At 42.6% G+C, this 21,702-nt stretch overlaps 1 protein-coding gene across 1 annotated transcript in view; it reads right to left on the bottom strand.

The window, feature by feature from the left end:
* The window catches only part of CNIH4 (cornichon family AMPA receptor auxiliary protein 4), a 486,096-nt gene that overhangs the window by 194,999 nt on the left and 269,395 nt on the right, over positions 1 to 21,702 (bottom strand). The window contains exon 2 of the mRNA XM_044058771.1: positions 14,912 to 14,980. Coding sequence (XP_043914706.1) covers positions 14,912 to 14,980 — 69 coding nt within the window. The remainder of the gene's footprint in view (positions 1 to 14,911; positions 14,981 to 21,702) is intronic.

Raw genomic sequence — 21,702 nt, 5'->3', positions numbered from 1 at the left:
TTTTTTTCTTTTCAAAAAAAAACTTTTAAAAGAAAAAAAAAAGTAAAAAAAAAAAAAAAGGGGGCCCTTCACATTTGTAGGTTCCCAGTTTTTTTTTTCTGTTGTAATAACCAGTCATTTTCCTGTCATTTTCCAATATATTCTTAATGCTTTACCCTTTCCTGTATATAAATTCATTACAAAGGCCCCTTGATGTGGAAGATTAACCTCTTCTACTCCTTCCCCATTAATGTCCACCAAAACAGAAAGCCTATTAGTTTGATCAATAATATCATTCCTTCCTATAACTGGAGAGTAACGATGCTCTCTTCCTTTCTTAAACTTCTTCACTGATGTCATCTAATAATAGTTGGTTATGATATTTTCTTTCTAAACAGTGTAAGAAACGTCTCTGTGTGGAAGTTTTTTAATTCCTGTATGTCTAGTTAATCACTACGTATTATAAAAGTAGAAAAAAAAAATCAGAAAATGGTAGTAGTAGCCGACTTAAAAACATCCTAAATCAAAAAAAACAAAAACTTATTTTGAAATAATATTATACAGAATTATTAACTCTAGTATGTATTCAGAAGTAATCCAAACAGGGAGGCAGTCTGTTTCCAGTCAAAAATCCTTTCCAAAAACATTTTAACCCAGTCACACTCCTCCTCAAAATCCTTATCAGATACCATTCTAGAAATTCTTATAAACTGGCCTTTGGTTATACTATTTTCTTTTTAATAAGGTAAGCACTGGTAGTACAGACAGGAATCGGTAAATGTTTCCTTAACTTGTTTTCATCATCTACCTTGTGTATGGTAACATCAAATTAGTTTACTACATTGTAGGAAATGTTATAAGTGAATTTTTAAAATTCTGTGGTTGACCCAATGTAGTGAATAAATTCTCTAGGAAATTCCTCAATACCTTTCCAAAAGATACAGATATCTAGGTATCGCTTGTATAAGTACCAGTATGTTATGAAGAGGGAATTAAATATATATTTCTGTTCCCAAATATGCAAAACTAGATTGGCGTATATTGGGGCACAAAGCCCCCCACTGCCACTCCATTTTTGTGTTTGTAATACTCTCCTTTGAACTGTGCGAAAACTGGTTTTAAATACCAGTTCCATTAATTCTAACAACAAACTCCTTAAAATTAAATCCACCTTGTTTGACTAGGCCTGCCTCAAACCATCACGGAGAATAAATCAGCTATATCAACAGTAACAAACATGAGATTTTCTTCATACAAACAGTTATCCACCCCCTTCAAAAATTCCCAAGAATCCTTCAACACGTAACCTTCCTCATTCCATAGTCTTTTTAATTTATGATCTATAAACTTAGTTAATGAGTGTGTTTTTGACCCAGTGGCCACCAGTATTAGTCTTAAAGGAGGCAGCAACACATTTTTATGGACTTTAGGAATTCCAAAGATGGAGGGTATCACAGGCTTTTCAATTCTTTAGTTATAAATATAATTTCTTCCATTAGCAACCCATTTAAAAAATAATCAATTTTAGAATATGCTACATTGATTCCATTTAGATAGCCAATAACGTTTTTCATAATTTTAAATGGCCATCATTTTGCCCAAATATACCAAGGTGTTCATAATCACAATCCCACCCTCCCGTCAGGTCTCATTATTTGTACATTTTTATTCTTCCCCAACTCCTCTAACAATACCTCTTTCTTCACACGGAAGGTTGGGATAAATGTTATTGTTCTTGATTTCCTCTGAGTTCTTTTTCTATTGTTTCAAAATTTTTAAGTTGTGGATGGGAGGGGGATTAAAAGTTAGTTTCTTTTTGAGATTATTAAACTGTTTTATTCCCCCCTCCTCATCTGGAAAAAATAATTCAAATACACTGCACTTCTGCTGTTACCTGTGAAGAGAGCAGAACTGCCCCCTCGAAGAGTGAGCTGGTATCTGTTGCTCACTCGTATACTATCCTAAACAGTCACATCAATGACACTGCCGCTTGTCAAATAGTGGGTTGTCTGAAGTGCAGACAAGGCTTTATCTGAGTCATGGAGCCCAGTCTCTTGACCAAGATTTTTTTTTTCTTTGACTACTACATGGCAAAAAATACAACTAAAAGAAACTGCAAATCAATAGTCAAACAAGAAAAGGTGAATGCTGAGAGAATGGAGACCAGATAAATGTTGTAACAACTAAACTTGAAACAGAATATTCAGTGGTTGGAAGTGACTGGGAAAAAGACGGAATTAATTTAATGAAATCTTCATGGGGGAGAACTTCGAAGAAATTAAGAACAGAAACAGTAGCCCATGACTGCATCTTATTTGCAGCAAGAGAGATCTGGAGAAAGAGCCTTAATTGTACAGCATTATTGGTCAAAGGAGAAAATTGAGGTAGCCTAGGAAAGTTTTAGATGCTTGGCAAAGTCTTGAAGATGATTAAGTGAACTCCCAATCCTACACCTTTTAGACTGTATCTAGAAGAGAATTATTCTAACTTTTGAATCAGATACAGAAGATACCCAGGAGAAGACTCCAGAACAACTACAATCAACTTGGAGACACCAGCAAGAGTGCTCATGGTAGATGAATCTTCCACTGTAGATTTATCTTAGAAGTTTTATCCCTGTCAGCACCATTTTTTTATCTTCTCTCAATTGTTACCTCAATCTTTTTCTTTCTAGAAACACAGAAGTCAAGATGTTTAGGCTTGGCCCTAAGTGATCAATGGGGCTGACCCCATACTGTACCTGAGGAAGAAGCCCCATTACAGATGGATACAGAAATAAAAGGTGTGTAAAATCTTACCATAACCATAGATGTCCTTCTCTTCACCTGCTGCAGTATTCTTCACTTGAGGGATATCTCTGTCAGATGACACCCCAACATTAGCCAGTATATAAAAGACTTTCATCACTGTAGGGTACATGGTACGTCTAGAGTAGGCTGCAGTCATATATATATAGACCATAAAATGGATGCATGTGTGTACCATCCTCAGAACTGAATGCTTCAGGAGGAAAGGCTGACTAAAGATTAAGTGGCGTGTGCATCCAGGAAAGACAACAGTCCTGCGGGGAAGATGGGAGGGGTAGAATACTAAGCAGTGAAGAAAAGGACATCTATGGTTATGGTAAGATTTTGCACAACTTTTCTATGTCCTTCTATTCACCTATTGCAGTATTCTTCATTTGACGGAGAGTACCAAAGCTCAAGAGGGAAGGAAGAGGGAGGAGTAGAGGAGCTTTCACTGAAGCCATAGAGGATGGCTTTGGCAAAGCCAGTTCTGGATCTGGAGACAGAATCCAGTTTGTAATGTTTGGTGAAGGTATGAATGGTAGACCAGATGGCTGCTTCAAGAATGGCAGTGTAATCCAGGCCTTTGAAGAAGGCCTTGGAACAAGCCATGGCTCTAGTAGAGTGGACCTAAACAGGGGAGGAAAGAGTCCTTCCATGGTTAGTGCAACAAAAGGAGATGGTTCCAGAAATCCAGGACAATATGGTCTGCTTGAAAGCAGGGAGACCCAGTGCCCTGGGATGGAAATTAATGAAGAGCTGGTCAGATTTCCTTAAGGGTTTAGTCGTGTCCAGGTAGAACCTTAGTTGTTTGTGTACATCCAAGGAATGTGGGATCCTCTCACTGCAGTTTTGTAGTCTAGGGAAGAAGCTGGGGCGTTGGATGGATTGGTTGAGAGAGCTTGTTAACCACTTTCGGCATAAAGAATTGATTAGTCCTCAGAGACAGCCTGTTCTTACAGAGGACTAGAAGGTGGGGGCAGCCATTAAAGCTTGGAATTCTGACACCCTTCTAGCCAAAGTCAAGGCAACCAGCAAGACCGTTTTCCAAGTACAATGCTTGAGGGAAGCGGACACTGCTGGTTCAAGTGGGGGGGGGCACTGCTGGTTCAAGGGGGGGGCACAGAGTCAATTTCTCTATTACAAAGCTGAGTCCCCAGGAAGGAGGGACTGGTTTCTTGGGAGGTCTAATTTGGAGGACCATCTTTAAGAACTGCTTCACCTCAAACCTGGAGACGAGAGGGGGTGATAAGGCCAGACATGCAGATATGGCTGACATGTGGGCTTTGACTGATAATACAAGCCAGCATTGAGCAACACACAAGTAGGATAAAAGTTCTGGAATATCCATGGTTAATGGATTTTGATCCTTATATTAGCACCATAATGAAAATCTTTTCCATTTCGAAACAGATGATTTTCTAGTGCCCGTTTTACTGGCCTCCTGCAAAACCCTGAGCATTTCTTCAGAGAAAAAAAGGTGTCTGAAAGGATTAAAATCCTATCACCTACAAAGTCAATTGAAGAGTCGATAGGTGAGGGAGAACAAGGGATCCTTTGTTCTGTGCGAGAAGGTCCTCTCTGTGGTGCAACTTGTGGTGATAGCCCTGGGGTAACTGAAGGAGAAGGGGAAACCAGTGCTGTCTTGGCCAAAAGGGAATCACCAGCAAGATTTTTGGTCTGTCCTGTCTGATTTTGAGCAGAAGCTTTCATATTAGATGAAGGGGAGTGACTGCATAGAGAAACAACCCCTTTAAATGGGAAAGAGAGGGTGCCCACTTTCCATGTCTGAGGACATGGGTTCCTGGCACAAAATCTTGAAAGTTGTGTGTTCAGACAGGAGGCAAACAGTTCACCAATGGGGTACTTCGAAAGTAGACCTACATCTAGGAACACATCCTTGTGAAGCATCCATCCGTGGGATCTGCTCAGACAGTCTGCCACAGGGTTTCTGTTGGAGGGGATGTACACTGACAATGATCATGCTGAGCTTTCCCAGCAATTCCCATACTAGGCATGCAAACCTGCAAAGGAGGCAGGATCTGGTTCCCCCTGATTGTTCACATACCAGAGCACAGTCATGTCTGTGAACAACTTCAGTGGGCCTACGCAAAGGAGGGGTCTGAAGGTTTGAAGGGCCAGGAACAATGCTCTCATTTCCCTTATCAACTGGTCCTTTTTCTGGGAGGGGCACCACGTTCCTTGAACTATATATTTTCCCCATGACCATGCCCCAGCCCATGTCTGAGGCATCTGTGTACATTTCTTGGATTGGATCCAGAGGGTGGAGAGGTAGTCCTGGATTTAGACTTACCTGTTGAGACCATCAGAGAATTTACTTTTTCAAGAAAGGGATTAGGGGAATGGGGAATTCTAGAGGATGTGAATGTTGGGTCCAATGAGCAACCACTGGAGCTTCCTCATGTGTAATCTTGCCAGAGATACCATGGGAATTGTAGAAGCCATGAACCCTAGTACCCTGAGAAATTTCCTGGCTGTGATGTGGTGTAAAAGCAGAAGAGACGGGACAAAATTGTGAAGATCCTCTATTTTTGTAGGGGTAGAAATACTCTTAGTATGTCTGTCAGAATTCTTCACCCAAGGAAGATACGGTCCTGGGTTGGAGTGAGGGTAGATTTTTTGTAGATTATGGTGAACCCCAGGTTACCCAACAGGGAAATGGTAGTTCGGAGACTGTGTTGCAAGATATGTGGGCTTGGGCCCCTAAGAGTAGATCATCCAGGTATGTGAATATCTGGATTTGTAGTAGCCTGCAATAGGCAATGACAAGAGCCAAGCATTTAGTGAAAACCCTCGGGAGCTGTAGAGGCCTAAGGGCAATGCAGAAAATTGAAAATGCCAGGAAACCACAGAAAAATGGATATTTCCTGTAATTTGGGTGAATAGGGATTTGCAGATAGGCACCTTTTATGTCCAGAGATGCCATGAAGCCTTGAGGAAGAAGCAGAGGGAAAAAAGGGTTTGGAGAGCAAGCATTCTGAAAGAAGGGACCTTTAAGAATGTGTTGAGGTGGGACAAATCCAGAACTGGGCTCCAGGAGCCATCCTTTCTGGGTACCAGGAATATCCTTGAATAGAATTCTTTTCCCTTGGAATTGGCAGGGACTTTTTGAATGGTGCCCTGTAAGCACAGGTCTGAAAGAAGGTTGGGAAAGGGATGGAGCTGATCTCGGGGGGGGGGGTTGTTGTGGGACACCCCAAAAGGTGGGAGTGTATTGCCAGAACATAAAATATCCATTTCTTATGATGGCAAGGACCCAGTTGTATTGGGTAATGCCTTCCCACACCCAAAGAGCTTCTGAGCAAAGGTGGGCAGAGGCAGGGTAGTCAAACTCCCTGCTCAGTCAGGAAAAGGCTGCTTTTGTTTAAGGGTTCTGAGGATCCCTGGTCCTCCGAGGTCTCTCTCTTCCCTGAAGACCTATTTTCTGGTGCTGGAAGCAGCTATGGACAAATGGTTTGAAGGAAATTTCCTATGGAACCTTGACACTGGTGAAAACTAGATGTTTTAACTCCGAGTTCCTTAGACATTTGTTGTAGGAACTTGAAAAGTGACGTAGCAGCAGGGCCAAACAGAGAAGCGTTATCTAGAGGGGCATCCATGAGTTTGGCTTTGAAATCATCCTGAAGTGGTTGAAGGAAAATCTAAGCACAAACCCTGTTGCAGCTGCCCTAGCACAGGGCTCAGCAGCATCATAGCTGCAGTTTATGGAATGTTTGGCCACATGAAAAGTGGCTCCCAACCAAGACATAACTAAGGCTTCCCCCTCTGACTCACGGTGGTCTGAGATGGCATCAGTAGCTCGAGACAATAATTCTAGGGAATATTTAGTCATGTGGGCCTGGTAGTTAATAGCCCTGAAAGATAAAGTTGTTGAGGTGTAGGTCTTTTTACTCAGGTTTTTCTAAGGTTCTATTTTCCTTGTATGAAAGCAACAGGGAAGCAGGGGGAGCATACTGGAAGGCTTGGCAGTAGCAACACAGTACTGCTGGGTCTGCTGCAGGGCATCTAAAGAAAATTAGTGTACTCTGGGACTTATTTGGGTGGTATCCCACTTGAAGTGCCCTCTCATTTTCAAGATAGTTTCCCCAAAGGAAATTTCTTCCATGGGGGAGACTGCATCTACAGACTCCTCTCCAGGAGATGCATATTGTACAGCAGAGGGTACCTGCATTGAATAGTCTAAGGGTTCCTCTTTTTCAGAAGAGGAATCCTGTGATGATTCAGAATCTCTAGCCCTTTTCTGGGAGTACTGAGAGCCCAGGGAAGGAGGAGACACTGTAGAAAAGTCTGTTTAAGGGCTGTGAAGACCTTGGAGAAAAGGCCTGCCATTCAGAAGGGTCATCTTTAGTAGTGGGCAAATGTTTTGTCTTTTGCTTTTTCTTAGCTGGAGACACTATTTTGTGAAGGGTTGGAGGGCCGGACATTGGCCTTTCAGACAGCTCAGACTCCGGGACTTCAGATGCAGAGCTGTGAGCTAACCTCCTAGGGTCCTCAATGCATTCAAGTCTTGGTTTTCCCTTGACGTCCAAGTCAGATGTCTGCTCAACCTCTAGGCACATGCTAGTGGCTGAAAAGGCGACCTCAGAAATGGGTTCGACCTACGACTCCAAACCAGAAATCTCATATGCCTCCGGATCAACGAGCACCTTGGGAGAGATGTCGGATGGCGTAGGCCTATTTTATTTTGGCCTTATGCTTCAGTGACTAGGTATTAGACCCTAGGGCACCCTCCATTCATTTAGTTAAAAGTTTTAGATGCTGGTTTTCCAAATACAAAGCTAAGGAATTAAGCCTGCTTCTAAGGGTCTTTGGCACAAACAATTGGCAAATACTACATGATCTATGGTCATGAATGGGGCCTAGGCAGAAGGGGCACTGGCTATGGCTGTCCTTACGTGGAATTTGTCTTCACACTGGCAACTGCCCTTCCTGGATGACATAAAAAAGGAACAAGAAAAAATTCCACAATGGGGCACTTATCTGAGAAAACGATGACAAAAGCACTGGAAACTGCAAGACATATGTTCAGTAGCTAGCTTTCTGACTGGCAGCAGAAAATTTTGAGGAAGGTACATGCATACGTTTGCTTTATGGCCTAGGTACAACTGCAGCCCACGCCATATGTACCACGTGCCCTACAGTGGTGAAAGTGTTCTGTATACTGGCTGATGTCATAGCGCCATCTGGCAGGGCTATCCCTCAACTGAAGAATACTGCAGCAAGTGAATAGGACATCTGGTTTTCAAACCATGCTAAAATACATTTACTCCTTCTGCCCTTGGTAGTCTGGAATTGAAAGATGTGCAAATTTCATGTCATTTTAAAAAAAATGTTCCTCCCCAAAACAATATGTGCTTATCCTAGGGAGGTATTTTGTGTCTACGCTGTGTGCACTTTATCAAAACCTGAAACAGCACTAAACATCGTCTTAAATGCTAAACAAACACAGAATTACTACTTGCCAAGAAAAATAAAAATAAGTACCTATTCTACAAAAAGCTGCACAATACAGTTTGCAGTGAATATATTGTGGAGCCTAGGTGAGGGCCAAGAAATAAAAAAAGTACAGTTTTGTACCTACCATAAATGTAGATGTCCGATAGGTATGCATCTGCAGTCATAACATATGGGTTGTCCTGCCTCAGGCAGCCCTTCGGTCGGCCGGATTCCAAAGTCTGGGTCTGGCCTCGGCTGATGTCGCACTTTCCCCAACGTCATAGTGTCTGGGGCATGAAAGCATCAGCCGATGCCATTTTCCTCCGTTTTTCTTGCCCCAGATGCCAGGTGCCCTCTAGGAAGGCTAAATTTGGATAAAGGCTGAAAAGCTCCAAACATTTGCAAATTATATACATATATAAACAAACAAACAAATACACCATAATAGATTCCCCCAGCTAGCTGAAAGAGGGGTAAGCACCCTAGGAATACCACAGAGGGGAAGGAGGGTGGGTAATCCTGACTGCAGATGCATACCTATCGGACATCTACATTTATGGTAGGTACAAAACTGTATTATGTCCTTCAAGGATGCATCTGCAGTCATAACATATGGGTAGAATACCATAGCCAATCTGGAGGAGGAGGTACTAAGAGAATTATGGTGTAGTTAAGATCCCCTGCAGTACTGCAGTTGCAAACCCTGCTCGGGATCTGGAGTATAAAGGTAGATTGTAATGCTTGGCAAATGTATGCACGAAGCTCCAAGTAGCAGCTTCTAAAATGTCCTTGGTAGCCACCCCTCGTAGGAAAGCTGTAGTGATGGCTGTGGCCCTTGTGGAGTGAGGCCTGATATTTTCAGGAACTGTCTTTCCATGAAAGGAGTAGCAAAAACAAATGCAATTTCCTATCCATTTTGAAATTGTCTGTTTGGAAATTGCTCTTCCTTGCACCCCAGTTGCATATGCTACAAAAAGTTGGTCTGATTTTCTGTTAGTTTTAGTTCTGTCCAAATAGTAGCGTAGTTGTCTGTGTATATCCAAGGTGTGCAAAAGTTTTTCCCCTTTGTTCTGTGGGTTAGGGAAGAACGTAGACAAGTGAATAGCTTGGTTCAAGGATACCCTAGATACCACCTTTGGCATGAAAGTAGGATTGGTTCTCAGTGACACTCTATCCTGGTGAAAAATAAGAAAAGGCTGCACTGCCATTAATGCCTGTAACTCAGATACTCTTCTTGCTGAAGTGATTGCCAGAAGGAATGCAGTTTTCCAAGATAAAAACTGGAGGTCTGCTGATGCTGCTGGTTCAAAAGGAGGTAGTGCCAGTTTTTCCAGCACAAAATTGAGATCCCATGCAGGTAGGGGGGGGGGGGTCTTCTTGGAGGTTTAACATTTTTGATCCCTCTCAAAAATTGTCTGAGAAGAGGGTGTGAGAAGATAGGTGGATCCATATTGTATTCTGCTGAAATTGCTGAAGCATGAATCTTAATGGATGAATAAGACAGGCCATTGTGGAACAATTCTTCTAAGTATTCTAGGATGTGTGCTAGGTTTGCCACTGTGACATCTGTGCCCTTTGATGCGCTCCAAATGAGAAATCTCTTCCATTTAGCTGAGTATGTCTTTCTTGTGGAAGGTCTGCGAGCCTCCAGGATAATGTCCTTCACCCTCTGAGATAAAACGGTTTGGTTGGGCTTTAAGGAATCTTCCAGGCAGTTAGCTGCAATGTTTTCAAGTTGGGATGCAGGGTCTTGAAATTGTTCTGCGTTAGAAGAAGAGGCCATAGGGGAAGAGGCCATGAGTTTGCCTGAAACATGCTTCTCAGTAGCGGGTACCAATGCTGCCTTGGCCAGTCCGGAGCTATTAGTATGACTTTTGGCTGTTCCTCCCTGATCTTCAGTAGAACCTTGTACATCAATGGGAGAGGTGGAAAGGCATATACTGTTAGGGCATTCCAGCTGAAAGAGAGTCCACCCTCCAAGCTTGTGGGTGGTATGTCCTTGAGCAGAATTTCTTCAGTTAGTGGTTGAGTGGGGAGGCGAACAGATCAATCTCTGGTATTCCCCATTTCTTTGTTATGAGTTTGAAGATGTCTGGATGCAGCATCCATTCGTGTGCATTCATGGTAGTTCTGCTTAAGCTGTCTGCTAGTGTATTCTCTTTTCCTGGTACGAATTTGGCCTGCAGCTGGATATTGAGATTCAGGCATAGGTTCCACAGATTCATAGCCATCCGGCATAGAGGGTAGGAATGTGTGCCTCCCTGTTTGTTTATGTACCACATGACCGTGGTGTTGTCTGTCCGTATTAACAGGTGTCCTTGCTGGAGGAAGGGTCTGAATGCCTCGATTGCATGCCTTACTGCCAGCATTTCCTTTTGGTTTATGTGCATGCTTAGCTGCCCTTGAGGCCATAGGCGTTGGATACATTTGTCCTCCATGTGTGCTCCCCATCCTCGGTCTGAGGCGTCTGTGGTGATGGTCTGCCTTGTTTTTGGTTTGTTGAAAGGCAACCGTCTGTTGGACTGGTAGGCCTGAGCCCACCACAGGAATTCCTTTTGAAGGCATGGAATGATTTGTATCATGGTTTCTAGACTGTGACTGTCGAGACCATACATTCCTTAGGTACCATTGTAATTTCCTCATATGCAACCTGGCATGTGGAATTAAAATTATGCAGGATGCCATGTAACCCAGGGCCTGCAGGACTTTACTTCATGACTCTGACAAGACAAACTCAGCTTACTGCAAGGAATCTGGAAGTTGTTTTTGTTTTTCTTCTGTGAGAAAAGCCATCGGAGTGATTGTGTCCAGATCCGCACCCAAAAAGGTTATCCTTTGGGATGGTACTAGTCTTGACTTTTGGATGTTGACTGTGTATCCCAAGGTTTGTAGCAGGTGTATGGCATAGGCCAAGTCCTTTAACAATTTCTTCTTGTTGTCCGCTTGTATTAGGCAGTCGTCCAGGTATGGATAAATTTGAATCCCCTGAAGTCTGCAGTGTGCAATTACTGATGCCAGGCATTTCGTGAATACTCTGGGCGCAGTAGATAAGCCAAAGGGCAATGCTGAGAATTGATAATGCTCTGATCCTGCAAGAAATCTGAGGTGTCTTCTGCAAACTGGTCGGATAGGGGCGTGCAGGTATGCCTCCTTGAGATCTAGAGTCACCAGCCAAGACTCCTTGCCCAACATGGGAAGAAGTTGCTGTAGGGTCAGCATTTTGAATTTTGGCACAATGAGATAAGTGTTCAGTGCGGACAGGTCGAGTATAGGCCTCCATTGGTTTTCTTTTCTTGGCACACGGAATAGTCTGGAGTAAAATCCTTGGCCTTGTTCTGTAGATGGTACCCTTTCTATAGCCTTCATCTGAAGTAACTTGCTGATTTGTCTTAAAGCCTCTACCTTCTGGTTTGGTGGAAGGTTTGGCATTCCGCCTCTTTTTGGCTAAGTATGGAAGTGAAACCTGTATCCTTTGTCTATTATTTGCAATGTTCATATATCCTTTGTAATGCAATGCCAGTTTTTCGAGAATAAAGCCAACTTTCCGCCCAAGGGTGCTTCCAGTTGATCCCTGGTAGGCGGAATCAGAGTCAAGTCATTGGGTCTGTCCTGTAGAAGTGGTAGTAGTTGTAGCTGTTGCACTACTCCTCTGGTTTGCAGGCTGCTACTGACGGCCTCTGTAGGGGCCCTTGGATTGACCTCTGCCTCTAGGGCGCCTGTTTCTGCCTCTCTGTGCTCTGGAGGAGTCTGGAAAGGACCAATTCTTTGTAGGCCAGTTTCTGCTGAACCTCGGCGGTTGAACTTGCAGGAAATCTTTAACTGTTTGCACAGATTTTGCTTTTTCTTCAACCTTCTTTAGAATCTCCTGTGCAGGGGAGCCAAATAAATGTTGTTTCTCCATTGGAGCATCGAGGAGTTTAGCCTTGACATGGTCTGGTAAAGATTGCTCCTTCAGCCAGGCATGCCTATGAATTACTGCCCCAGTCATAGCTGATCTAAATGAAGCCTCCAGTGCATCATAGCCACATTTTAAGAAATGATTACTGACCTGCTGTGAGTTGTGTACCAAATCCTGAAGGGATTTACGGTCTAAGGGTTCAGGTGAAGAAAGTTTCTTATTTAGCTGATCTAACAAAAATTCTTGGTACTGTATCATATGGAAATGACAGTTTAATGCCCTGGCAGAAAGAGTAGCAGATGTATAAACCTTTTTTCCCCATCTCTCTAATGCTCTAGACTCTCTTTCAGAGGGTAGGGGATTTTTGGCAATAGCGGCTGCAACCCCTTTAGGGCCCTGAGAAATAGTTTCTGGGTCTGCAGCATGGGCTTTATACAGGTGGAAGTGAGAATCCGGGACCCTGTAATATCTGTCAGGTTTGGAGGGGGCCGGAGGAAGTGAATCAGGTGCAGTACTGACATCATTGTACACATCATCAATTACAGTTAAAACCGGAGGTATAGCTAAGGGCCTATGCTGGGGCAAATGCAAAAAGGTCCTTAATCTTTTTCTAGAATCAGAGAAATCCTGACCCTGCCATTGAAAGTGTTCTCTCATGGAGTGTAAAGTCTCCCCAAAACAAAATTCTTCAGGGGGGGAGGCCGAAGGGATAGATTCTTCTGCATCAGAATCCTCATAAGGCGAGTAGGCCCCTTCCTGGTGGTCTGACAAATCAGATCCATCCGTGGAGTAATCTGAGGAGTGAGGTTCAGAGGGGTCAGTCCTGGGCCTTTTGTCTGGAGGCGGTTGGGAGGCCCTGTCTGGGGGAGGTTGGGAACCCCTAATTAAGGAGATAAGGTCCTTAGCAAGACTGAGGATTTGAGAACTAGAGGAAGGCCTCTGTGATGTAGATTTGGCAGGCAAAGCTTTTGAAAGTTTGGCAGCTTTAGCCCTGGAGAAGGCCTTAATATACATAGAAGCTGGGGGCCTAGCTGCCCCACGTGCAGGGGTAGAAATGTCCAAAGGTATGGTGTTGGACAAATCCTGAACACTAGCTTCGGTAGGGAGTTCTGAAGCCGACTCAGCCGGGGCCTCTCTGGCCTCGGTTGTCGGAGGTATGGTTTCGGTAGTAGGAATAGCCGTGGACTTTGTTTCAGCCGAAACAGAGACACTCGCGGTAGGCCTAGCCGTGGTTTCAGCCGAAACCGCGGGCCGCGAGTGTCGGTCCTTTTCCTTGCGTTTTTTGACCATATGCGAAGTCAGAGTCTCCGACGGCATTTTATAAGCAAAAGCGGTTCCAAAAAACTCCTCTGCAAACTCCGACCAACGTCTAAGAGTCCGTCGGTTGAAGGAGGCACAGGCTAAACAAGCTGATACGTCGTGGTCTGGGCCTAAGAAAGGAAGGCAGTAAGAATGGAAATCCTTATGAGGTATTTGTTTCCCACAAGTTAAACAATTATTTACTTTGTCTGACATCGGCTGAGGCAAGAAAGAGTCCCCAACGGGGTACTTAGCTTTTTTCGAAGTCTTCGGTAGCTGAAATCTCTGGATCTGACCGACTGGCACTTGCGAACAGCTTCTGCTTCGGGCACCGCGCGGCAAGAAAGACTGAGGAAAATGGCGTCGGCTGATGCTTTTATGCCCCAGACACTATGACGTCGGGGAAAGTGCGACATCAGCCGAGGCCAGACCCAGACTTTGGAATCCGGCCGACCGAAGGGCTGCCTGAGGCAGGACAACCCATATGTTATGACTGCAGATGCATCCTTGAAGGACAATCAAGTAGATTCAGTCTGGAATTCCAGTGAGACTAAAGTAATAGCAAGGAGGGTGAACTAATGAAGCAATACTATGAGTAAAGATTGTCCACCCCAAAAAACATTTTTAAGACTGTAGTAGCACCAGGATATTTTCACTGACTTGAGCCGTCTGAACAGCGAGAGACATCTGGAGAGACTAACTTACAAAGTACTGTCAAAACAGATGGGACCAACAGCTTGGGAAAGTTTTATATGGCAAGCTGACCGAAAACCTGCAGTTTCAGTCCTACTGGCTGACAAGGATGTACCTCTCCATTGAGGATATAGTGTTTCCGGAATCGGAAAGGGGTGTCTTCTCGAATTTGATTGTAATTTTGTCCTTTACTATAAACAGTTGTAGTAGACCACAGATGCATTTGTTGGTGGCTCCAAGCTGAAAAAAATCAAATGAAGATGGCACAAATTATGGTTTCCCTTACAGCTGATTTTCTGACTGATGCCTTGGTCATGAGACTCAACCCGACATCTTGGGAGGAGATGTCATTTCTGCTTTGGAATTCTGCCACAACTGATGTCCACCTCCCATTTTATACAATTTAATTGCAGTAGAAAGCTCTCTAATTGACCATCCACCATTATAGAAAATTCATCACACAAATCACGCAATAACTCAGAAAATAAACTGTACACCTGGACTATTCAAACAATCACTGAAGAAGCTACAGGGCTTCGAGTCTACACTTTAGCAGCAACCCTTTTAAGACTTAGAAGATTCAAAGAAAACTAAAGTTGCCCACCTGTGCAAGATGGTTTTTACAGTTTCTCCAGTTTAGAGGGAATAGAGCACCCAACAAACATGCCCTCTGTGATGACAGCTTCATCAACACTTCATACACTGGGCATTACAGCAATCTAATGTTTGAAAAGATTTGTAGTGTGACAAACAGGCTACTGTATGTTTCATGGATATATTATTGAAAATAAACACATACCTTATTTAATTTGCTGCAGCATGCTCTGGCGTTAATGTAGTCGCACTCTAAATCAGAAAGTGTGATTATCTAACTTTAGAGTTAAGAAAACAATTACAAATGAGGTCAACTGATGCAAGAAAATTGTTGATTAGTGTCAGAAGTTTCTTTTTTTGCTATTTATATTTTATATCACTATTCTACTGATCACAAGAGAACCAAAGACACAACAGAAGAGAGATGTTGATTCATTCTAATTGTGACAGCTAGGCAAAGGATTCCCAGGATTTGCTACACTGTTTAAGGCAACTTTACATATCAGCCTACTCACTCATGCAATCATCCCTAAATTTAGCATTCTAAGAACTAAATTCTGGTTTATGGGACATAAATTACTACATGTCTCTAATCCTGTAGCAGCCAGCTAATATCTGTAGATTGCACCCCCAGTAGTTTTCACCAACAATGCTAACTATTCCCATGATCCCCCCCAAATGCCAGTGCCTTCACCGGAGTAAAGTTAAACAGGGATCCTGTTCTCACTTTTCCCTTGGCCCTTCTGTACCAGGTTCACCAATTCAAGCCTGTGACAAGGGTGGGTGCCCTGCTTCATTGCCATTGTGCTGGCTTCACAAATACCAACTGAATTACTCCCTATCCATAAAGCACAAAAGCACTCTGTCCCATGTAAGATACTTACAGATACATTGTGAAGCAGAAATTAAAGAAATATATATCAGAAATTCATTCAGCAATATCACTAATCACAGTATACACATCTGAAGTCAGACATATGAAACCAGTCTGCTAACAGAGAAATATTCATGCGAGTGATGTGTGATCTGCATTAGTGAATTAGCTCAATAATCAGGTCATTCGGGAGGGAAAGATGCAGTAATCAGTGCTCTGCTCTCTGTGAACAGGGTCTGTCGACTTGAACGGTTGGTACAGCTCTGGTAGAGACCATCAATGTAAATGGAGCATCATCAAATAAGAGTGAGGTGCAATGATGAGAGAGACACACTGTTGTGTGATGCACATGTTAAGGACATTTCAGATTTTCTGCATACTTCACTTAGCTATAAAAAATAACTAGCCCAACCTTAAAGATGAAGACCTCCAGCTACCATTATTCCAACCCTTCCATTACAGCCCCATTACACAGTCTGAAGAAGAAATAGTTAAAAGGCTTAACTCCCTGAGAAGTGCAGGGCCTCACCCAACTAAGGGTTACATCCTAGATTCTTCAATCAGCCAAACAACCTAAAAACATATTGAGTGAGTAACAAAGATATTAAATACTGGGAGACCTGAAAACCTTGAAATACTAGGTAGGGGACAATGAATGAATGAAAAAATCTGACACACGTAATCCTTTGCCTGTCAGCATATATTTATTGGTATGGTACACACCTTGCCAAAAGAAGCATCCAACTACTCACTAATGGATAAATCATGATTCCAGTTTATTTTGCTGGTCATCTTTAATGTGAAAGCAGCAACTCTGGACCAAATCAACAAAACTACAAATCACATAAGGGGAAAAATTATTAAAACTTGCTAGTTATAATTCTACATTTTCAGAATGTAAATATAGTTCAAAAAGCTGTCACATCAGATACATTTTGTCAAACCATCTAAGTGGCACAGAAAAACGGCATCATCACAAATGCAAATATAATACAAGACAAATGTCAATTAGTACTAAAAGTAATGGTATCAAATTATCTAAAATTGCAATCAGTAAATGTCATGCAGTACAGGATTAACCTTCCTCTTGGGGGGTGGGGAGAGGACAGGACACATACCACAAATGAAAATGTTAACATAACAGTGGAGAGTCACATTTATGGGGCACTAACCATAAAATAGATACATTACTTGCCATGTATTCCTGATGAGCTAAACTTGCTGGATCTCTAGCAAAGCATGGTTCCTTCTCTATAATGTCAATTCTGGCCACCACTGCAGCAAACTATGCTGCAGACAAAAAAGACCTTTCAGTATTTAAGCCATGGCCACTAACTGCCACTTATGTATCTATATCAATTTATTTGGCACAACAGAAACAGCTCGTGACCTAATCACAGAGTTCAGCAATAAAGAGACTATGTCATATTAATTTCCGCCATTGTCATCCAGTATCTGGTAACGTAAAGAGTATATGTCACTGTCAACACAAAATAATTAACATTGTGCTTTTTACTATAGCTCAAAAGCAATGTCAAGATGGTACACTTTCATTTCTGGGAGCCATGTCCTTGTAAAACTCTTGGCCTGTACAGTAACCACTTAAGTTGTACTTTATTTTAACAACGACACTAGATTCTCTCTCTCCACACAGTTTCAACAAAACACCAGGACAACTCGACATAAAGAGGGCATGAGGGCTATAACTGAAGGAGCAGAGTGCAGAGAGACTGCCAATACCAGAAAAGTCAATAAAGTACTGTTATGGCTGTAAAACTGTATTTTCTTTCATTGCTGTCCTTTTGGTAGTCATAACCTGTAAATAGGTCAGCAGAATGCATATTCAAAAGGTGTGTGGAGATTTTAGCCAGTATATCCCAGACTGCCTGCTTTAGTAAAATCTCTCTTTGGTTTAGAATGGCAGTATGTTTTGTAATGCACACAGTTATTGCTTGCTATGGCTCCTTTAATGCCACACCGATACTACACTTCCAGTATAATAAACTCCAACAGGTCTATGTAACAAGCTTGTGGTGGCAAATTAAAAACACACAACTGGTTGAAGAGATTACTGTAATAGAATGACAAAGAATACCAGTGACCTCAGCATACCTCTTACAGCAAGAAATCTGGACAAAGCCATAAATAAAAGTGGGACAAAGGCCCAAAAATAGGGACCATTTTTAAATATTGTTCTTACAAACTTAGAAAGTTGATAGAACAGGTTTTCCATTAGCATGAATTTTCTGAAGGTTATAAAGTCTGAAACTCAAATGTATACCATTATCTTTAATGAGTTGCCACTAATTTGCCAGAAAACCACAATTTTATGAAAAACGAACCAAAAATAGGAGGTAAAAATCTGTACAGTTGAGAGGTAGAGTGACCTGATTTTTATACAGTTGTACAGAACAGTAAGCAATGACTCCAATCAGAAAGTCTCAAAGATAGATACAGTTTAACTCATTTATTATCAACTTAGCAATGGCACTGCTCTACATCCCCACCATTTCAGAGATTTTTAGATAAGTTTAAAAACAGAAGCCAAATACAAACATCTTGTGAACAGTAATTACAATCACCAGTGATGTTCTGTAAAATCTCATTCTAATAGTAATAAAAACGTCAACAACAAAGTATTTTTCTCTACTATTCAAAAAATTCCAAATTTATATTTTTCTCTAAAATATGGTTTGAGGTAGCTGTACTCTTGCAAATGGTTGTACCACCATATTTTCCCCAAGGTAGTTAAGGGACATTAACCCTAGGCTCAAGCCCCCCACCCCTGTGCAGACTTGACAGCACTGGTTGAATCAGGCAAGGATCAGAAGCAGATCTGCACACCCTGTTAACTTGGCTGCAGAGTGTATTAAGACGCTTCATTATGGTGATGATTAGTGCAGGGAAATTTCAGTTATTGGTATCCAACTTCCTTAAAGCGAGTACAGCTGCCTCCACTCACCTAACTGTATGAATACAGAGGGGTCTTAGGAAAACTTTCCAATGGGAAATCATTTAATACTCTCCAGCTGTCCTCAAGACACTACTATCTGTGCCTCAGTTGTAAGGCACAGTGACCTATTGCTTTTTTATCTGCTCTGTCCCATGTCTGCTACTTGTATCTCACTCCTAACTCCCTGTATGTTTCCACATCTGGGTTGGCCTTGTTCTATTCCCTTTAGGACCTTCATGCATCTATTTCCTAGAATTGTCCTGTTCTGTATCTGGTTAATATTATCTTTATTATTTTTTGCTTTAATACTATCCATCTTTTTCCGGTTAAGATTTTAATACTACCACTACTACTGCTATTTCCTAGTCTAGTAAGACATTTTACTTGCCTTTTGCTGAATGCTGACCGATTGTTTTCATGCAAGAAATGAAAGTTATATACTTACCACAACAATAGATCTGTGTTGTCTGCCTCTGGTTGCCTATGGGATTATTGGACCAGACTTGGATCTGGTGCTGGCCAATTCCACAATACTTCAGCTTGCCAGACTCTACCCCCTTACCCACAATTCCCTAGAGGATACATCAGATCCAGTGTGCCCCTTCTCAATCTAACGCCAAGGTAAAACCCCCACATAAAGGAGGAGGATGAAGGACTCCAAGAGAAGGAAGCAATAAACCTCTCCCACTTGGTCATCCGAAGACCAGAGATTCACCATACTGGTAGCGGTTGCAGGCGGGGGAGGTTGAACCAGACTGAGACTGACAACACAGATCTAATCATTATGGTAAGTACATCCCCAATGTGGTCTTCTCGGTCTGGCTTCAACCTATGGGACAGAGTCCCCAGTCAAACAACATCCCTGGGAGGATCTCGTACATATTCCACAATACAGTGGAGCCAAAAAAAGGCCTGGATCTACCCTGAATGTCCAGTTTGTAGTGAGATACAAAGGTGTGAGAGCCTACACTAGTCGGTACTGAAGTGGCCATGACTCTGGTACACTGACCTTTAGGTTTACCACACAAAGTCTTACCTCTCAAGAGGTAAGCAAAGCAAATAGATTATCCAAGTGGTTGCTAGATTGTAACTTTAGAAACTGGTCTACCCAATTCGGAAAAGGAAACAGTTTGACAAATCAAAACTTTTTAGAAAATCCAAAGTAAAATCTCAATTTCCTATACACATCAAAACAATGCTGCAAGTATTCACCCTTGTTCAACAAGTAGATAAGAAATACAAGCAGTTGAACACACCGATTGTGACAAGGAAAAGTCTCTCTTTGTGGAACACCAGCTTTAGAGGAATAGTAGATACAGCTTGTAGCTCCAACACTCTTAGCAAAGTAACAGCTACCAGAAATAAAAAAAAGTTTTCCAACGATAAAGACTTTAGAAATGAAGTAGCAAAAGGCTCAACAAGAGGGCCTGCAAGGACTTGCAACACGAAATGTAAATCCCAAGGAGGGACAGAGTCCCAAACAGGAGGGCACAAAAGAAATGTACCTTTGAGAACTGTTTTGGAAATTTTCAGTGCAGTCAAAGGAATGTTGTCCCTGCCAACATGACAATTAGACATGGCTGCCAACTGCACTTTAAATTCATACAATAACTAGAGCCAGCCCTAAACAAATCAGCGAGGGAATCTAAAAGTCTAAGGGAGAAGAAAAAGGATCACCCCCCCCCCCCCCGACAGTCCACCCAAAATAGCAAAGTGCTTCCATTTATCTGAAGACTGATGAACAACTTCTGGGAAAAGGACAAAATATGCACAACTCTAATAGCTTGGGATTTATGGCCAGCAAGAAAGGGGAGAAACTAAGCAGTTAACTTGAGGGACTGAGATATTGGGTGGATCCAGGCCCAATGGATAAGAAATGAGATTCAGACTGGGATCTAGAATCCAAAGTAGATATCTCAGAAGAGGCCACAGAAAGGGGAACCACACCTGATTAGGCCAAAAGGGAGCAAGAAGGATTACTGTCACTCTGCAATGGGTTTCCTTCTGAAGAAATTTGACTATTGGGGGAAACTGGAGGATATGCGTATAGGAAACCCAGAGGCCAAGAATATAGAAAAACATCTCTGGGTGACTGTCCCTTAAGAGGAACTAAGGCATAATAGCTGTTGCATTTGATGTTCGAGGCAGAAGCAAAGATGTCACAACACAGAGTGCCCCAGTGCCGAAAAATCGGAGCTTCTACTCTTGGAGTCAGAGACCACTCATGAGGACGAATATTCCTGCTCAGACTGTCTGCCAGAATGTTGGACTTTCCCGGGAAGTGTGTTGCAATCAAACTGCCGAGATGAGATCGCCCATTGTCATAGTCTCTTGACACAGAGGATAAGAACGTGTTCCCCCTGTTTGATCAAATACCAAACAATGGACATACTGTCTGTTTGGATCTAAATCACACTCCTGGGGAGGACATACTGGAATGCATGCAACGTAAGGCCCGCCCTCATCTCCAGACTACTGATGTGAACATTTGCCTCTGTGGAAGACCAGGACATATGAATGGTCTTCCCTTTGAAATTTCATCCCATCCAAGAAAGGAGGCTCCTATGGTAACCATGGCCAATGGATGGGGAAGGAAAAACAGTCTTCTGCTGGTCACCAAAGATGACTAACCACCACCGAATCTGATCACAGCAAACTTTTGTCAACTTTATGGGAAAGTCCACTGGACAAGTCAAATAGGATGACTGCACTGCAAAGAATACACTGCATAGCCCTCATGTGGCACCTTGCTGAGACCAACCTTGCAGAAGCTGTCTTGTGGCCCAGTCTCACCTAAGGAAGCAATGATACTGCCCGAGCCTGACGGCCAATTACTCTGGACCTCAAGAGTTTGGCAGTTTGTGAAATGATATCCAAGTGGCAGCCTATGAATTCCAGTGTCTGGACAGAGAGCAGACTTGACTTTTGATAAGTGACAGTTATCTCCAGAATAACCACACAACTGCAGCAAGGTATCCCTGGCTGCAATTAGACACACTCTCATGGGGACAGTGAGGAGCCAATCAGCTAAGAAAACACTTGAAATCCCTGCAGTTGCAGCCAAGCTGCCACCACTGGCCATACACTTGGTCACCCAGGAGGTGGTGGTGAAACTGAATGGCAGGGCTCTGAATTGATAATGACTGGCTTCAGGCTGGAAGTGCAGGAA

The sequence above is a fragment of the Protopterus annectens genome, chromosome 1.part2, assembly GCF_019279795.1.
Source record: "Protopterus annectens isolate FY-2018-M chromosome 1.part2, PAN1.0, whole genome shotgun sequence".
Classification (NCBI taxonomy): domain Eukaryota; kingdom Metazoa; phylum Chordata; order Ceratodontiformes; family Protopteridae; genus Protopterus; species Protopterus annectens.
The sequence above is the reverse complement of the archived record's forward strand: the minus strand, read 5'-3'. Positions and strand labels throughout refer to the sequence as shown.